A 19,802-nucleotide genomic window follows, 5' to 3' on the forward strand; every position below is an offset into this window, starting at 1 on the left:
AAATATGTATAATTGGTTTGTTTTATGTTTTAAACTAGTATTGTAGACTCGAATTTAAGTGTGTCTTCGACTCTTCGCCTCCATCAAGAACCTAATTTGTTTGATTTTCACGATCAGGCAGAATTAGAACTAGGTAGAGCTAATATAATCCTCATTAAAATAGATAAATTCATGATTGCAAAAACTATAATAATAATAATAAATTATAGAGATTTGAGAAATTTTCCACGTTTTAACTGATATTAAAGGTATATTATTTCTACTGCCTTTTATTCAATATGTACGCGTTTGCTCTTTACCTAATTGTTCTTCAACAAAATAGCAAATCATTAATCTTATTTAGTAATCTACTCGCGTTTTCACACCGTAATTTATAAATCAGATGTAAGTAGCGTTAACGGTGCATTGTCTATGGCAAATCGTGAGGTGTGAAACAATGTGATTGAAGTGATCGTTTAATAAATTATATTCTGAATTGAGCTTTGTTAGCTATATAAAGAATAGATTATTCTAGCAATAGTCTTTGTTAATTCTTGTCGTGTTCATTTATAGGTATAGATATTATATTACGTTATACGATATTTTTTATTGGATGTTTATTATACCTATTATAATGCTATTTCATCTTCTTCCTTATTTTCGATTTAATTAAGAATATTTTTGTCTAACCTTTGTCATGGGATATCTATTTTATCTGTTAAAAATACCCACAGACTATAAAATTTATTCAAGCTTTGACACAACATTGTCGCATTTTAAAAACACATTAATTTCGATATTATTCTTGGAGCTCGACCAATTTGTTTTCGACGGGCAGACGCAAAGATGTCATTGTGCCAAAATGTTAAAAGGCGAAAATGATAATATTCAAAAGAATTTTACGCAATTTAATATTTTAAAGCTCATTTGTCTTCAATTTCATGTCAATTTTAATTAACATGACCTAAAATATAAAGTATCAGATATCAGAAAGAAGCATTTAATATGAATATTGAAGTCGGGAAGCGAGCAAGCGAAGCGAAATTTTTTCTCTATGATTCTGCAAAATGTCTTTCTTATAAAAAATTACTGGTTCTTCACTATTATAGTACCTACCGATATAGCTAAATTTATTTTTTTACTTACAGTGAATAACTAGTAGCTATGATATGATATAAACTTAGATTTTATATGGGTAAAACTTCTTTAACTTTTATACAAGTTTTAACTTTTACACACAGGTATTTTGTCGGATTAACAAAACAAATGAAAGACGGTTTTAAATAATAAAATATAACATTTATTTTCTTAACTCAGATTACAAAACAATGATGATGAAAACAGAAACAGATGGATTACAACGATACGTAGGTATATTTAATGGGAGTAAAAATAATTACAATTCATAATATACACCTAATCCTCACTTATAGGCCGATCACTCATTGATTATTGAATAGTCCAATTAAAATTAGTAGATATCGGTAAGAAAAAAATACTAAATGTATCAAAATTATAGGGTATATCCAAAATTTTTGAAATATTGCATTGTTAAAAAAATGTATAGTAAATAATATATTATATTAAGTGTTCACTTAATATGCCTTTTCTTTTTTAGCTATAGGTATAAAGTGGTGATATCTAACTCCATCTACTGTATTGTATCATTTTCTGGGAATAAATGTCTTTCTATTCTATTCTACTCTATTCTATATTTATATAAATAGTATCTTTATAAGAAGATTTTAAGTAAGTATTTTGCGTGATAAATCACATTTAGTCTGGATGTGTTGAAATATAATCACATAGCTTTTTGGTCTATCTAACATACAGTCTAAATTAGATATTTCATTAACTAGTCATTTCGTTTTTAGATAAAGTTTCGAAAATGTGTTTGTACCAGAATTCAACAGTCTTGCCCCAAGATCCGAGTGTGGCTTCGTCCAATTTTAGTACTTCAATAAACATATTCACTATGACTCCTTTTAAATCCTGAAAAAGCAACGTTATTTCATATTTTCCTTTAACATACATAATTTTGGTCGTAATTTTTGCATTGGGTAGTCGCATAGCTTTTATTTCTAAATCTTTAATGCAGAGTGGATGGTGAGAACGACTTTACTAGCTCAAAGCAAAAACATGCAAGGGTGCATTATTTATTTTTGTGCTTATAATTCTGCCTATCGTGAAAGATTTAAGGTCATCACACCTTCAATATAGTTCCTTTCTATCTCAGAATTATGTTTCAGTTTCAATTTAAAACCATACTTACTTGAAAATTAGATTCTTGTATCTTCCGTCTCCTATGTGACTCTCCCAGCTTGTTCATCATCACCATCACCACCTCAGGTTGATCTAAATTGATCACCGCTTGGTTCAGAGAAGACATTAAACTGATAACATGCGCTCTAAATTGAATGTTATTCCCATATTCACTTTCTGGAACATTCTTGATCATTTTGAAAAATTCCAGTGATTTGGGATACGCTCGGAAGAACCTGGGGATGAAGATATTAGATGTTAATACCAAGAAAGTGATTTTGTGAGTATATTTTGTTCATGCTTTAGTCTCGCCTTATGTAAATATTATAAACTTAAATTTTGAGAGATTTTATTATTTCCTATCGTACAAAATTCTCTGAGTGTACTTTTACGCCATTATAGTCCCCATTTTATATTGTGTTATTCATTGACTGAAGAGAACTCCTCGTGAGTTCTTGCTAATATGAAGAATAAATAAATATTAACGATGAAATTAATCATTAAAACTGAAATCATGAAATCAAAGGAATCAAGAGATTATCAAAACATTGAATCGAGAACATCAGCAGTCGGAAACTCAAACTTTCCAGACATGTACACAAACAATTGCATACGTTTTTGGAGCATTCGTTTATTTTAAGTTTACAGTCAATTTGCTAACCGTTCGACATTCGTCTTTTGATGTTACGGCGATAAACGATGAAAAGAGGGCCATAAAACATTTTATAGAATCGTAAAATGAAAAGTATCTCATTGCTTGTGAACCATGTAAATGTGTAAATAATTCAAAGTCATTTATTACGTGCTCCATAAATATTGGTATAACATAAATATATGGTAAATATTGGCTCGATGTGCTGTTTGAATAGTTTATTGCAAATTTGATTGCTGTTGACAGTTTGCATACTTGGATACCTCAAAATAGCCGATTGACCCGGTTGAGCTCTGCGACTGCGACGCGCATTATTTGAGATATTAAGAAGATTCATGATATCTGATTGGAATTCTAATAACTTTTATGGGCTTTATGCAATCATTTCATGTTCATTTTTGTTGTTAAAAGGAAAGTAGCAAAATTCTCGTGTAAATTAGACGTTGTCCAGCAGTCCAGACGCTCTCACATTGCTATAATAATTCATAATTTCTTGGCTACAAGTAGATACTCATTTCATAAATAAATCAAAAGCCGTTACCAGACGAAATAACCGTCGGAAACATTGTAGACTATTCCAAAGCAATGAAAACGAATTGAATTGAGCATCGGTATTGTGAGTCGCTGTCGAGATTCAATTGTGTATTCAGTACGAGTCGCATACTTTATTAATCTTATTCCCTCGTCTCCATTTTGTATTTCCTACAACGCTAGTGAAGATTTATTTTTCTTTTGTTAAGATCTTCATTTGTTAATGTGCCCGCTCTCCCCGGGGAATTATGTCGGTCTGTTTAGTTTGAAGGTTATAAGAATTTGTCTAGTGTAAATATACAGTTTGGGTTGTTAAATTTCAAAATTAAGTCTTGTTTAACCGTTTGATACTATATTTTATATACGACGTATGAAATAGCTTATAGCTCTAGAATCTTGTCTAGACTATCACCAGACGTATGAAATATTACTGTAATATTATTTATGCTGTACGCTTCCAGATTTTTAAGTGACTTCAGTTCTAGGATACTCGATTCAATTATTAAAAGTAAATGTCGACGAAATAGTAGTTAAAAAAAAAACATTTTCAATGTTTGTATCTATGAATACATTCAACTTACCTTTTAAGTAGTTCCGTGCCGGTAGCTAAAGAATTGGCATAAACAGGAGCCCAAGATTTTTGTACTTTATAAATGTCCCTCTTTGAAAGCCCTGACACAGGGTTGATTGCATCAAGGTCACCCCATATTAAATGACTAAACCAGCCACCCATCTGCGAATAAGGTGTTTTATATTCATTATTGTTTATTTTAAACATTGCCTACAAGTATCTCTTATACGGGTAGTTCTACAAAGTATGGAAGAAAATGAGTCTCATTTCGGCCCACATTTTTTTAAACGTTCTGTTTGCGGAATTCAGTCTAATGACAAGAGTACAACGTCTCTAAAAGTATATAGAGCGGAACAGTCAGAATATGTAATAGTTTTCGATTTATGACCATTTTAAGGAAATCAAGCCACAGGAAACTGAGCAGGTCACCAGGAAACTGAGAAAAACAACAAAAATCGGTAGAGATCAACGAGATCAACGTTTATTTATCATGTTTTACATGAATTTGTATTATTTAATAAATTTTTAATGGTACTAGTACCTTTAATAATAACGAAAAATAGCTCTATGCTTGGCTTACATACTAATTCTATACTTAAAGAGTCTTGAACAGGAACTCTATTCATCAAATGATCATTGAGCATTAAGAATTAAGTAAAATGTAATTCTAAGTTTAATTCAGTAAAATCTTCCTAAAGATAGTTAACAACATGAAAATAATGAAGTCTGAGACATAATGACACTTCATCCTAGCATTGTACTTAAATCTAGTAAAAATAAATAATAAAAAAGGTAAGTATTAATAACTTTGGCGGTTGAAATTGATACTTTTTGTTTAAATATATAAATTAAAAATATAAATTTATATTTAAAAAGCATTTGATTGCCATAAAACAAAAAATATCAATTTCAACAAAAAAAAAGGTCGTGTTCCATCGTTACAATATTGTATTCACTGAAAAGTGTTTCATATTGGTTAAGATGGTTGTTAATCATCTCAATAGATGGCACGCGGTGTGTCCCTTAGACACATAAAACTGAAAGAATAGAATAAATTAGATTGCTCTGGTGGGTCACGAGTGGCTGAATTGGTCAGGCATCCGCCCCGGAATGGCGTGAAAGGATGCGGGTTCGAGTCCCACAAATCTCGTAATTTTTTATATTCTTTATAAATTTAAACTTTTTTATGCTAAATTTTAAAATCACAGTCAGCTGAGCAGTCAGGGCATGTAAACAATATAGAATCGCCTTTAATGCATCCATCATGTGCCCAATTATTGCATACTAGACACTGGAACCAGTCATTTCCTGTAGTATTTTCGCTGTGAGACCACCACAGATAAGGCACTCACAGTCAGTGTATTTATTTTCCTTTCCATTTTTTTTTGCCTCTACATTTCTTGGAATTCAATTTTCGCTTCTGTTTTGAGTCTGTTTTTTTATCGTAGTCTGTCTTTTTTCTTTTTCAGCTGCCAATCTCAGGGGATCTATTTTAATTTTTCATACCTCAATTTCTAGCTTTTCTTTGGTTTCGCAATTTTTTCTGTACAACAAAATATAATATTTAGTGTTCAAAATACAGTGCAATGCAACCAACTTTATTTTACACTTACATGTGTATAATCATTGTTATTAGACTATTAAAGATTTATTTTTCTACTAAGTCATGACATAAGTTAAGTTGTAGTGTAAACACCTACAGTCAAAATAGTACTAGGAACTGCCAAGATCGGTAAAAGTAATGTTGTATGCTTTTTTCCGAAGTTTCTAAAAGATTACGTGCATACTTAAAGATGACCATTACCAATACTAATTATCTGTAGATATTTAATTACGACAGCTACTCAAATGATTTATTTCATTAATTTATACGTAGTTTAATGTTTATAGGTAGAAAGTTTTAAATTATCTTACGCAGAAACAATGTTTTAGTGTGAAATTATCAGGATCCTGGATGGTCCTCAGTATCCTGGCTTTCAATTTGACAGGAACCTGAGACCAGGATCCTGAGAATATCTGTCTAATATTTAAAAAAACATATCAATTTACAACATTTAACCAGAATTAAGCAAAACTAGGCCTTTGCGTCAGCATCTTACGTATCAAAACGCTATATTTCCTAATATTATTTATTAATTACGTAAAAAATATCTTACCAGGATTCTGGGAACTTCACTGATTACGACACCACTTCCCTTACTTACCGCGCCGGGCTGACTGTACTACGCGCTAGGTGTGAATAGCTAGATGATATTCTTTGTCTCTTTCGTACGTCTGATTGACTCAGCTGAACGGCAACATCGCACGACAAAAAACCTAGCTGTTATTTGCTTATTTTACATCGACCAGGATCCTGATATGAAAGCGTGGGGACAAAATGTTGACAATATTTTTTTAATGTTTTTTTGGGAAAATAAGATAATAATTATTCTACCTAGCAAGAAAACACAGTAAACTCACCGATTTGGCTTTCAAATTACCTTGATACAGAAAAGTAAATAAATCACGACGAACTTTAAACCAGAATTTGTCCGAGGGACACTTCAGGATCCTGAGAATTTGACACTTTGAACAAAGATTTAGTGGCATAAATAAATGTTTTTATTAATTATTTTCAGTGACCAACAAGTAGCAGCTTTAAATAACAGTATTCCGTACAAATTAATTACTTTGAAACGTTTTTTTTAGTATAATTTGGCTGAGCCGCTAAAAATTCCTTACTTTGTAGAACTACCCATACGTTTTTAAAGAAAATAAAGAGATTTTTTCAATTGGATATATGGCAGAATCAGTTGCAGAACTCGAACGTAGGCTATTTAACAATATCTTACACAATACTTATTTAATAATAAATACATAATTATTTGTATGTTGTATTTTTTCTGAGGTACTTCATCACCAAATTACGAGAGTAACTCAATTCCTATTGAGTTACTCTCGTAGAGTCACAATAGAGTCCCAATTACCGTAGGTATCAACTATAAACTATCATTGTAATGAATGAATAAACTGATAAACAAGTTTTATTGGGTTTTATTGAGCAGCAATTTCAATACAAGTAATTTATCGTGCGATGTAAACAATTTGATATTCATTTTCAGAGCTGGGATGTAACAATAGATAACCTCAACATATCATATGTCGATGGAGTCTGTACCTCTGTGTCTGTACCATTATCTTAAATTTCTCTTATATTTTTATAAACTAGCTGCGCTTCGCGGTTTCACCCGCGTGGCTCCGATCCTGTTGGTCTAACGTTATGATATTATATGATTTATTTATAGCCTTTATTGCCAATACAGGTTACATTTTTACTTATTAACTAAAATTAAATTGCTTTGTGTGTGTTGGCGTGTCCTTGTGACACAAAGGCCTCTTCCAACTTCTTCCACTCGACACGTTCTTTCGCCTTCCGTAGCCAGAGCGGCCCTGCCACTCCTCCGACCACCTTTTTCTTTGTCTTCCTCTTTTTCTTTTAGCATCCACCCTGGGAGTCCATTCGGTTATCACCCTTGTCCATCGGTTTCCCTTTTCTCTGAGCATATGCCCTACCCACCTCCATTTAAGAATCCTTGTCTTTTTCACAACATCTTCTAGTTTGATATTATATAGCCTTCCTCAATAAATCGGCCATCTAAGAGCGTATACGCACTATGCGGGTAGCCGCATTGCAGGTAGCCGTCCGGCTGACCGCAAGCACAATTATGTACGTAATATTCATTTCTATGCGCACTGAGCGGTCTGCGGTAGCCGCATCGCCGCATTCGCTCTAACACCGAAAGAATTTTTCAAATCGGACCAAGTAGTTCATGAGATTAACGCGTTCAAACAAACTTTTCAGTTTTATAATATTAGGTGTAGTATAGATTCCATTTCAAATATTACCGAACTTTTAATAGACTTTATGGACCCATAAAGTGATTATCGAAACAGTGGATTAGGTTTGGAGAGTTTCCAATGGAGTTAATCGGTCACATGGTTGATACTTAGTATGTTTGACCACAAACAAATATAACGTGACCTCGATTGAGTTAATATTTGACTCGATACTACATTGAAGTATGCTCGTGTAGCGTGGTGTTTCAGATGATGAAATGTTGTTGATTTGGGTTTGTCAAAGCTTTGAGGTAAAATTGGTTTTCTAGAATAGTACAAAGTGTTAATCGTTATGTATGTTGCATGAAAGACAAAAGGTTTGGCTATTTGCTGAACGCACTTTTATAGAGATACAGATAATAGAGGATTCACTCTATTATAAAAGCTCGAATTGAAAGCTCTCGATAACTATACGTCCAAACGACTATTAAAGATATCACCTGGTTTCGAGTACATAACATTATTAGATACTGAAAAAATATACGTCAATTCAAAGGAATTCCTATAATAGAATTATAAAAACATGTGACAAAGAAAATTGAGCAAGGTAGGTACCTACATTATGAAATACATACTTTGAAAGTTTTGTCTTAAAAAGCTCTACTTCTCAGTTGCTGTCACAACTGTAAATTAGTACATATATATTATATTATACTAGAGGTCCGCCCCGGCTTCGCCCGTGGTACATATTTCGCAATAAAAGGTCCTTTCTCGGGTATCAAAATATCTCCATAACAATTTCATGCAAATTGGTTCAGTAGTTTAGGCGTGATTGAGTAACAGACAGACAGAGTTACTTTCGCATTTATAATATTAGTATGGATTGTGTATTTTGATTTATGTAAAGATTTATTAATATTTTAAATTCGTTAATTTTACTCTAGTAATTCCAGTTTCCACATAGTGGGCTACCATTAAGTAAAGAGTAGACGTTTAAGTGCATATAATTATGTTTTGTAATACGTTTCCAAATATGAAGATACATATTAAAGTTTTTTTTACTGCGTACGTGAAAAATTTAAAAATAGTCGAAATAAATTGTTGTAATATTTTGCTCAAAGGTGTGACAAACGGAAGCTGAAATCGAACCATAAAATATGTGTGATTCCATAAAAAAATGGTTTGTGTATTAGTGCCTTATTTAAATAAACGTGATGATTTTATTAGAGTATCATGTACTAACATTAAAATACTTTTAAGTATATTTTCTTAATAATCAAACACTTTAAGTGTAGAAAAGTTGAAGTGATAAAAAAATAAACATTATTTTTAGACACTTTTTCACAGCAGGTCACGCTTTGTTATACAAATTCAAGTTACTGATAAGTAGTTAAAAGACATCTATTTTGTATAAAAATTAAAAAAAAATATTGTTTATAAGTGTATCTTACATCTAGTAAACTCTATCGCGTAAAATCACGTATAACACAAAACTATACTAGTACCGTAGTAAAAATAAACAGATTTTATCAGTGCAAATATTAATGATATTCAAATACAGATAGAGTCATGTGGTCATGTAATCCCAAGTTTATTCAAGGCACGTGATTATTTGCTTGATATAAATAATTACCGACTTAACACATACAAATCTTGTTTTCTTTTTTTATGACACAATAAAATATTGATGAAGAATTTTAATTTTTTAATAAAAATAAATTATTATTATTGGTAACTCACTTTTCCGTCCTTATTTTTATTTATCACAAATACGCAATTCACGACTTATGCCAACTGAGGATCGTTTAACACTGATCTCGATGGTCATGACTTGTTTTGACCTCTTAATTCTTATCTATTGATATTATTGTTCACTTAATATTCCGTATTTATTGAGTTACGTATGTTTTATACGTAATATACGTAAGTTACTAAGTCGGATATGTATCTTCATACATATCCGACTTAGTAAACTTATAAGTTTATTAAGTCTTACTTATTGTAAACTTATTGTCTAACTATAATAAGTTAAGGTCAAGCGTAGGCCCATTGAAAAAGTAAGCTTTCTGAATGAGCTTTTATTTAAACGTCACATAAAGCCGAATTTATATTTTTGGTTTTATGGCATTCAAATGCTTTATAAATATAAATTTATAAAGAATAGAAAAAATTCGATCACGAGGCGGGACTCAAACTGAAAAGTGCTTCATATTGGTTGAAATGGTTGTTAATCATCTGACATCTCAATAGATGGCGCGCGGTGTGTCCCTTGTCCCTTCAGTCACATAAAACTGAGAGAATAGAATAAATTCGATTGCTCTGGCGGGTCACGAGTGGCTGAGTTGGTCAGGCATCCGCCCCGGAATGGCGCTAAAGGATGCGGGTTCGAGTCCCGCCTCGTGATCGAATTTTTTCTATTCTTTATAAATTTATAGTCACATAAAGCCGTTCAAAAACCTGCATTAAAATATTAAGAGCTTAATTTTGTACAAAATTTATGTGGAATCGTAACTACTTACAAATATCCATCCATAATTACAAAGTTGAACATTTATGATATTATATTTAGTAGTATCTTATGATTTATTTATTCTTAAAAATGTTATGTATAATTATGTTTAGCAGGTCACGCTTTCCTATACAAATTCAAGTTACTCGTATTAAGTATGTCTAATAGTTAAAAGTCATCTCTTTTTTGATAAAAATTAAAAAAAATATTCTAGATGTTTTGGCCACACACGATTTACAATTTCCTATGAACCCTCTTATCGAGTGAACTCTCCAGACTCAGACGAGTAAAACAACTCAGATAATACTACACTAGTAGTAAAACTAAACAGTTGTTATCTATGTTTGTAATTTATGTATGATCAGTGCATATACAGGGTGTAATCGTTAAGTGTGCACAAGCGATTATTCCGTAACTATTGCAAATATCAAAAAACTTTAAACTGATATCGAAAAGTACTTAAGGTGATTGCAACGATCTGTTCCCAGCCAATATCCCGCTAGATGGCGCTGAATTCTACATTTCTAGTTTATTTGAGTTTTTGCGTAATTGGAATAGTCATCAAACCTAGGAATAGTCATGGCGGTTACTGAATATTATATTTTATTGAAATATGTTATATCATTGCCTTAAAATCCACCCAATTCGGTAAAATTATGCGTTTTAACATCTGTCATTGCATACAGGGTCGTTTACACACACAGACGTATACAAAAATGATAAAGATTTAACTCTAGATGGCGTGAATGTAAAGCGCGTCACACACGGTGAAGATACTACCTATAATATTTTATCTAATCTAGTAATATTTTATATTACAGTATCTTAAGGTATCCGGTATCAGCGTTCTGACCATCATTTTTCTTTTTTCGCTGTAGAACCGCCATCCTGTTACAAATGACCCACAAAGGAGAATGACCACGGGTGGTATCGGTAAAATTTTAGTTGTGCCACGTATTCGTTATATTGTTAATTCCTATTTGTATTTATAATGATCATATGTATCAATATTAAGTCTTAATTAAACCGGATAAATTGAAATAATAGTAAAAGTAAAAGTTTTTCTTTTGAAACATGTATGAACTTTCGCATTAGTAGGAAGTAGGATTGTTATAAAAATAAAAGTTATATTTGTTGGCGTAAACTATTTTATTGTAATTTTGGGAAATAAATAATGTCAAAATTGATTACCTACAATAAAACGCAGTTTTATTTTATTACCTACATTACACTATTGTTTTTTTTTAATCAAAACATGTATTTGAAGTAGCAAATATGATATTATGCTGATCCAAGCATTTTCACTCAAAACTAATATCAGTAATGATTTGTAAAAGTAAATTATTTCAAAATACATTTCATAACCAACAAGTAAGAATAATTATTCATACAACAACAAATCAAAAACACTATTTACTATGGAAAAAAAACCAGGAAGGTGAAAAACATATTTACGATTTCGATGCACTCGACTTTTAGTAAAATAATAGGTAAAAATATTATTATGGTTTTGATCACAGACATATCTGTGGTTTTGATTTTAGCTACTAGTATCAGAAAGCTGCGTGTTCAATGCACGTCGGGGTCCCACAACTGTGGAGGAAGGAAGGTAGAATACCTCCATCGAATAAGTGAAGTTTCTCGACATACTCGATTTGCCGGCCGGCCTCAATGAAGATTGTCCGAAAGTTGTATATGTGCTCTGTAACGAAAAAATTTCGCTAGCGCGATTCAGAGTGAGGTGTCGTACAATATACCTAATGAAGTTTTTCATCTTTTTATTTTACTGCAAATACAAAATAAAAATTAAACAATGGTAATGTAAATTCTAAACAAACTACTACCAAAATACAATTAGAACAAAAATCATTTGACTTGTTTATTTCACCCAGAGGCCAGAGGCGGCTCGTGACAAAATTGTATACCTAGGTGTTCACTTGAAATAAAACAACGAAAATACAATAGCGTTCGGGATGATTTATTACAAAAAAATGAGCACCACATTTTATAAATGTCTATAACACTAAAAATTACAAAGTACAGGCTATTTCAAAACGAATTCAATGACTAGGTATCAATAATTAGTAAATCACCGAATTTGCATTCGCGAGCGTAGGTATCCATAGTGTTTGTCACTGACGGTCACTGACCTCTATAACTTATAGTTATAGAGGTCAGTGGTGTTTGTTGTGTAAACATGTATGTATTTGAGTAGTTAGTAGCATATTATATTCTGAATTTCTGATCCATGCCTATTCACTCAAAACTAATAACACTAATGATTTGTAACAGTAAATTATTTCAATAGGTAGGTATTTGAACATTTCCCAACAAGACGTAAGAATAATTATTCGTAGGTATACAAGATACAATAACAAATCTAATACACTATTTATTATTTTATTATTTACTAGCGGTCCGCCCCGGCTTCGCCCGTGGTACATGTTTACGTTTTCTCTCCATAAGAAGTAATAGCTAGAGAGCTAGCGCAAAGCTACCTGTATGTATTTGACCAGACCTGGATTTTTGTGTGTTGATTCCCCTATACCTACTATACATGAGATGAGGAGTCACTAAGCCCAGAGTGGTGGACGGGGCGCGCGCTTAGGTAAGACAGGTGGAAATTTTTGGCGAACTTTGAAACCATTTGACCACGTCTGCCATTTTGATATTTGAAAATAGATTATTATTACTATCGGAAAATAACAATGGCAGACCATTATCACGCGGATAACATTCTGGCAGACACTTATGAAAGTGCTGAAAAAAATACAATTTTGAAAGTATTTGACCAGATCTGCCATTATATATACATATATTTTATTTATTAGGGTCTTAAAAACTTATTTTCGAAACGGCAGACATTTTCATTGCGTACAGACTTCAGCAGACAACAAAACTTTACAGACTTCAGCAGTCAACAAGACTTAGCTTCTACATGGTCAGATGTATATATGTATTACGTTCCCTGACCTTACATCAATGATTTACTTTATTAATGTTTTTATGGTCATTTACATTTAATTTTGAAAACTATGGAATAAAATTTATAAATTTGATGATACAAAACTAAATATACATTTGTAAAGAATCTCAAATATAAAGTTGTGTTGCAAATAACAAATCATCATTTAAATATTTAGTTTATTTCTTTATTTAAGAAACAATTAACAATTACAAAACAACATAAAAAAACACGCATGCATTTATTGAAATGTTCATTCATCATCACTATCGTATGGCGTTGTGTGACTCGTCTTCATAATCCATTGAATCGGATTCTGTAAAAGTAAAACGTAAATTATATAATAAAAGAAATGAGTCATTATAAACTTACCTAGTAAGGCAATGCCTTTGATGTCGCACGATGCCGCCGCGCCGCCAGTGTAGGTACTTCTGCTGCTACATGAAGATATGCTAGGGTTGCAACAAATGGGAAATAAAACAATTGTAATTATTACTATTATGATGTAATCATTTATTCATATTATGTACATTCAAAACAATTGCTATTATTAAATCTGATGTAATTATTTTTTCATAAATATATAATTATTATTAATTATATAATATATTGCACTGTGAAATATTTACGTATCACTTTATTTTTGATGTTCTTAATTGTCTTTTATAAAATTTAAGTGACGCATTCGCATTGGGATCAACAATCCGATAAGAAAAGAATGGAGACAACATATACATAGCTTTGATTTCAATTCTACAGATACAAAATATACAATCTATCTAAAATGATACAACGGATGTTTCCTGCGTTTTCTCGTCAAAATACCGAAACAACGTAATTATTGTATAGTAGTTGGGCGTGAAAGTAAAAAAACAAATGAAAAGTGTTTTCCATATGATTATTTATTAAATTTACGCGATTAAGAATAATTTCAACGATACAATTTAGTAACCGAGAATTCAGAGGATTAAAGAAAATACCTGCCTGATCATTTTATCAAACTCTAAAAGAATTATGGTTATTTCGCATCACTCGGTTTATTAGTTTGGTAATAATTATTAAAGGTAGTTACAACCCTAGCCATTGAGTCGAACGGTAGGCAACACAATATCGACTTTGTGCGGGTACATATGGTACATTTCTTCTTGCTGTGAAGCGTAATTATTATTATTAAGATTTTTTAGGCTATTTTGAATCAGCTGTTCTAATTTAATTCTAGAAATTTATTAAAACGTGATTTTTTTAAAAGTATATTATGAGTTTATAAATACCTCAACCAATAGTTATTGTGTCCTATCCTCATTTCTTTATATCTTGGTAGTTAACTAAAGTGTTAAATTTACATAACCTCAACAACAACATTTACACTGCCACTGCACTAAAACTAAACTAACTAGCTCTCTAGCTATAAGAACCATCCTCGTACTTCAAGGGATATAATAAAAAAAGAATTATCGAAATCGGTTCAGCCGTTCTCGAGTTATGCGCTTACCAACACATTTTGCGATTCATTTTTATATATAAGAAGACTAGCGGTCCGCCCCGGCTTCGCCCGTGGTACATGTTTACGTTTTCTCTACATAAGAACCATCCTCGTACTTCAAGGAATATAATAAAAAAAGAATTATCGAAATCGGTTCAGCCGTTCTCGAGTTATGCGCTTACCAACACATTTTGCGATTCATTTATATATATATATACTAGCGGTCCGCCCCGGCTTCGCCCGTGGTACATAATATTTACGTTTTCTCTACATAAAAACCATCCTCGTACTTCAAGGAATATAATAAAAAAAGAATGATCGAAATCGGTTCAGCCGTTCTCGAGTTATGCGCTTACCAACACATTTTGCGATTCATTTTTATATATAAGAAGACTAGCGGTCCGCCCCGGCTTCGCCCGTGGTACATAATATTTACGTTTTCTCTACATAAAAACCATCCTCGTACTTCAAGGAATATAATAAAAAAAGAATGATCGAAATCGGTTCAGCCGTTCTCGAGTTATGCGCTTACCAACACATTTTGCGATTCATTTTTATATATAAGAAGATAAGATTATGTGAAAATAACCAGGAAGGTGAAAAACATATTTACGAAAACATAGTAACATAATATGGCTGTCGCTACAATAATTATATTTCAATTTTATCTTTTTATACCTAGTAGAACTGGCCGACGAATAAAAAAAATCGTATTAGAATAAATACAATAAATTACGGAACAAAAAAAGGATTGTAACTGAATTAGGTATGTTTGTTTCTGGGCGCACCGTTTTCGACGACGCGACGCGCGACGTAAGCGTATAGGTATAGGTACCTACTTTGCTAAAACAAACTAATAAAATTGTGTGTCTGTCTGAAAATTCGGAAAAGCATATTTTGCAAGTTTGTAATTACTTTGATAGTTTACCGATTTATAATAATTGTAATTGTAATTGTATAATATATAATTTGCAATGTGGTGAAATTTCATAAAAATCACGGGCCAATTTTTTGTTTTGAATCCCACCGAAAATATAATTGCGTTATTAGAATAATTAATTACTATACCTAACCACGATCAATTATTACAATATAGTCTCAAATGCATACTAGAGAAATATTGCAATTTGATTCAATTAAAATGCATAGCATACAAAAATAAATTCACAACACAAGAAATTCCGCGCGCAAATCATAGCGCGTGTCAATGAAATCAAGAATGTTTTATATCAAGCCGACGCGGACGACGACGCGACGCCGAACAAAAGTACCTACGACGGACGACCACGCTTCGAGTTGCCAAACAACATGAGTAATAAATTGTTTACAAAAAAAAACAAGTTTTCCATTTTTCTGTATGAGTAGACAGAACTTCAAAACGCCACCTGCTACGGTTTATATTATGAACGATTGTTATAAAAATAAAAGTTATATTTGTTGGTGTAAACTATTTTATTGATCAATAATTTTGGAATTTAAAATTGTCAACATTGATTACAATAAAACGCAGTTTTATTTTATTACACTATTGTTTTTTTTATCAAAACATGTATTTGAAGTACCATATAATATTATGCTGATCCAAGCATTTTCACTCAAAACTTATATCACTAATGATTTGTAAAAGTAAATTATTTCAATATACATTTCATAACCAACATGTAAGAATAATTATTATTATTCCTACCTACAACAACAAACCTAAAACACTATTTACTATGGGAAAATAACCAGGAAGGTGAAAAACATATTATTATTTGCGATTTCGACGCACTCGACTTTTAGTAAAATATAGTAGGGAAACATAATATTATGGTTTTGATTTTTGCTACTAGTATAAGAAAACTGCGTGTTCAAACTACTTGTTTGTCTGTCTGAAAATTCGGAAGTACTTTGGTAGTTTACCGATTTATAATAATATTGTATACCTATATCGTTGTTTAAAAAATATTCAAACACAATAAAATATGATATATGTACTGATTTATCACTGGTTTCAGTGATGAACTGATGAGTCAATTATAGCCACTATACTTTCGTCATACGTGTGTATGATTGATGTGATTTGCAACGTGGTGATATTTCAGAAAAATCACGGGTCAAATTGTCCCACCGAAAATATAACTGCGTTATAAGAATAACTATACCTACGATAAATTATACATAATACAATATAGTCTCAAATGCATACTAGTGAAATATTTTATTTGAATCAATAAAATAAAAAAATAAATAAAAAATAATAATAATACAAAAATAAATTCACAACACAAGAAAATCCGCGCGCAAATCATAGCGCGTGACAATGAAATCAAGAACTTTCGAGCCGACGCGGACGACGAAGGAGCCTAACAAAAGTACCTACAATCATAGGCGGCTCGTGACAAAATTGTATGGCCGTGTTCACTTGAAATAAAACAACGAAAATAGGTACCTACAATAGCGTTAGCAGTACAAAAAAAATGAGCACCACATTATAAATGTCTATTTATACACTAAAAATTATAGAGTATTTCAAAACGAATTCAATTATTATTTAGCAATAATTAGAAAATCCCCGAATTTGCATTAGTGATCGTATTCATAGTGTTTGTCTACACTAATATTATAAAGAGGAAAACTTTGTTTGTTTGTTTGATTGTAAATTGTAATGAATAGGCTCATAAACTACTGGACATTTTACCAATGTTTGCAAGTTTGTGATTACTTTGATAGTTTACCGATTTATAATAATTGTATACTTATATCATTGTTTAAAAATATTCAAACACAATATGATATAGGTACTGATTTATCACTGGTTTCAGTGATGAACTGATGAGTCAATGTTAGCCACAATACTAATCACTTTCGTCATACATGTGTATGAACTATGATTGATGTGATTTGCAATGTGGTGTAATTTCATAAAAATCACGGGCCAATTTTTTGTTTTGAATCCCACCGAAAATACATATATTACTAATTGCGTTATTAGAATAATTAATTACTATACCCACGATCAATTATTACAATTTACAATATAGTCTCAAATGCATACTAGAGAAACATTGCAATTTGAATCAATTAAAATGCATAGCATACAAAAATAAATTCACAACACAAGAAATTCCGCGCGCAAATCATAGCGCGTGTCAATGAAATCAAGAATGTAATTTTATATCAAGCCGACGAGCGACGACGCCGAACTAAAGTACCTACAGTACCATTTACCTTCAGTGTACAATACAGTTTACAGACCTACGACGGACGAACAATAATGAGTAATAAATAAAAAAAAACATAGTTTCTAAGGTCATTAGTTTTATTTTATTTTATTGTTATTTTCTTTGAACGATTGGAAATGAAATTACTCAATTTTTACACAGAACTTTGATTTATTAGAATTATGCTCATTATGCATAAGATAACGAACGCGAATGCACGACATCTAGCGCGTCAATGTCTAAACATCGCCTTTCGTTTAGACATTGACGCGCTAGATCTGTAATAAGTATATAGTCTATGCGCTAGATGTCGTGCTTTATGTCGTGTTTCGCTTGGCAAAAGTCACGCACACTACTGTAGAAGTGTCAAATTTTTCCGGTATTTTACTGTTGTTTTTCTAAGTAAATATTGTAAATTATTGATTAAAAAGGTCGAACGCGCACACATTTCATTATAGAGAAGTGATAAAATGATTAGTTTTAAAGAAATAGTGTCTGTGTTAAGTGTTTAGAGGTAATCAAAAATGTATGGAGGGACGGTCGGAACATCAACCTTAACCTAATGAGTAAAATGGCCTAATAAATTTTAAAAAATAAAACGAGAAATATCCAAAAATGTTACACTAAATACAATGAGGAGCTCTATTTACAGTTTCTAAATTAACTTCCCTTCAAATTTGCGAAGTAATTAAAGCAGAAAACCATAAAAAGAAAGAAAAAGCTAAAATCTTTCATATTCGTATCTCATACTAAATGTAAGGGAGGGTTTCAAGTTATTTTTTTAGATATTTCTCGTTTTATTTTTAAAAATTTATTATGGCCATTTTACTCATTAGGTTAATTAAGTACTTTCGATATCAGTTTAAAGTTTTTTGATATCTGCAACAGTTACGGAATAATCGCCTGTGCACACTTAACGATTACACCCTGTATATTATTAGTAAGTGATGTTTTTTTTAAATAAAGAAAAATTCAAACATAGATTTTTTTAGATACAGTCATGTGGTCATGTAATCCCAAATTTATACAAGGCATGTGATTATTTGGCATCAAATAATTATTTTCCGACTTTAAACAACAAGTCATGCTTTCTCTATTATTATGCTAGAAAAATAATATACCTACATATTAGATACTGAAGAAGTAAAAGAATGATTGGATTGGTAACTCACTTTTTTTCGTTATGTTTGTTTATCACAAATACGCAATTGACGACTAATGCCAACCGAGGTTCGTAAAACACTGATCTCGATGGTCACGACTGTTTTGGTCTTTATTGATATTGTTGTTCACTTTTTTGTATTGATAACGTTAATGATTTGAGAAAATATTTATTTAGTATCTACTTATGGTCTAAGAGCCGCTGGTAGATCGACCTTCACCGATCTGATCAACAGATGAGATATATTTTTTGTCAAAAACAATTTATGAACAAATATTATGCCTATGATCAATTGCCCATCAAACAGTGCTCATGGCTATTTTTAATTCAATTGACAAAACTTTAAGTACCTACAGACTTACGATTTTCATCCAAATCCTTCAAGCAGTTTTTCGTGAAAGCATAACAAAACATCCATCCATATTAACAAACTTTTATATATTTTATGATATAAGTAGTATCTACTAATCTTATGAGCTATATTTTCTGGAAAATGTTGAAATCGATAATTCAAAAAAAAAATGTGTATCTGTTTAGCAGATCACGCTTTCCTATACAAATTAAAGTTACAAAGTTTTGTCTTGTAGTTAAAAGACATCTCTTTTTTTATAAAAAGTTTAAAAATATCCGATAAGTGGCCACACATGATTTATAATTTCCTTTGAA

At 31.5% G+C, this 19,802-nt stretch overlaps 1 protein-coding gene across 2 annotated transcripts; it reads right to left on the reverse strand.

The window, feature by feature from the left end:
* Window positions 1-1,256: 1,256 nt before the first annotated feature.
* Window positions 1,257-19,236, reverse strand: LOC149486410 (globin-3-like). 2 transcript variants are annotated; one of them, XM_089698006.1, is made up of 4 exons: window positions 19,147-19,236; window positions 4,006-4,157; window positions 2,252-2,477; window positions 1,257-1,971 (listed from the first exon to the last, which is right to left on the reverse strand). In XM_089698006.1, exons 2-4 carry the CDS (start codon window positions 4,155-4,157, stop codon window positions 1,831-1,833), a joined length of 519 nt encoding a protein of 172 aa, XP_089554132.1. In that variant the 5' UTR covers window positions 19,147-19,236; the 3' UTR covers window positions 1,257-1,830. The 2 variants fall into 2 exon arrangements, with proteins under 2 accessions (XP_089554132.1, XP_089554131.1); XM_089698005.1 differs by lacking the exon at window positions 19,147-19,236 and adding an exon at window positions 9,552-9,659.
* Window positions 19,237-19,802: the final 566 nt, after the last annotated feature.

This window comes from Colias philodice, chromosome 8 (assembly GCF_061535455.1).
Source record: "Colias philodice isolate Cphi_HAF_F1 chromosome 8, ilColPhil1 Martin Lab GWU primary, whole genome shotgun sequence".
NCBI classification, from domain to species: domain Eukaryota; kingdom Metazoa; phylum Arthropoda; class Insecta; order Lepidoptera; family Pieridae; genus Colias; species Colias philodice.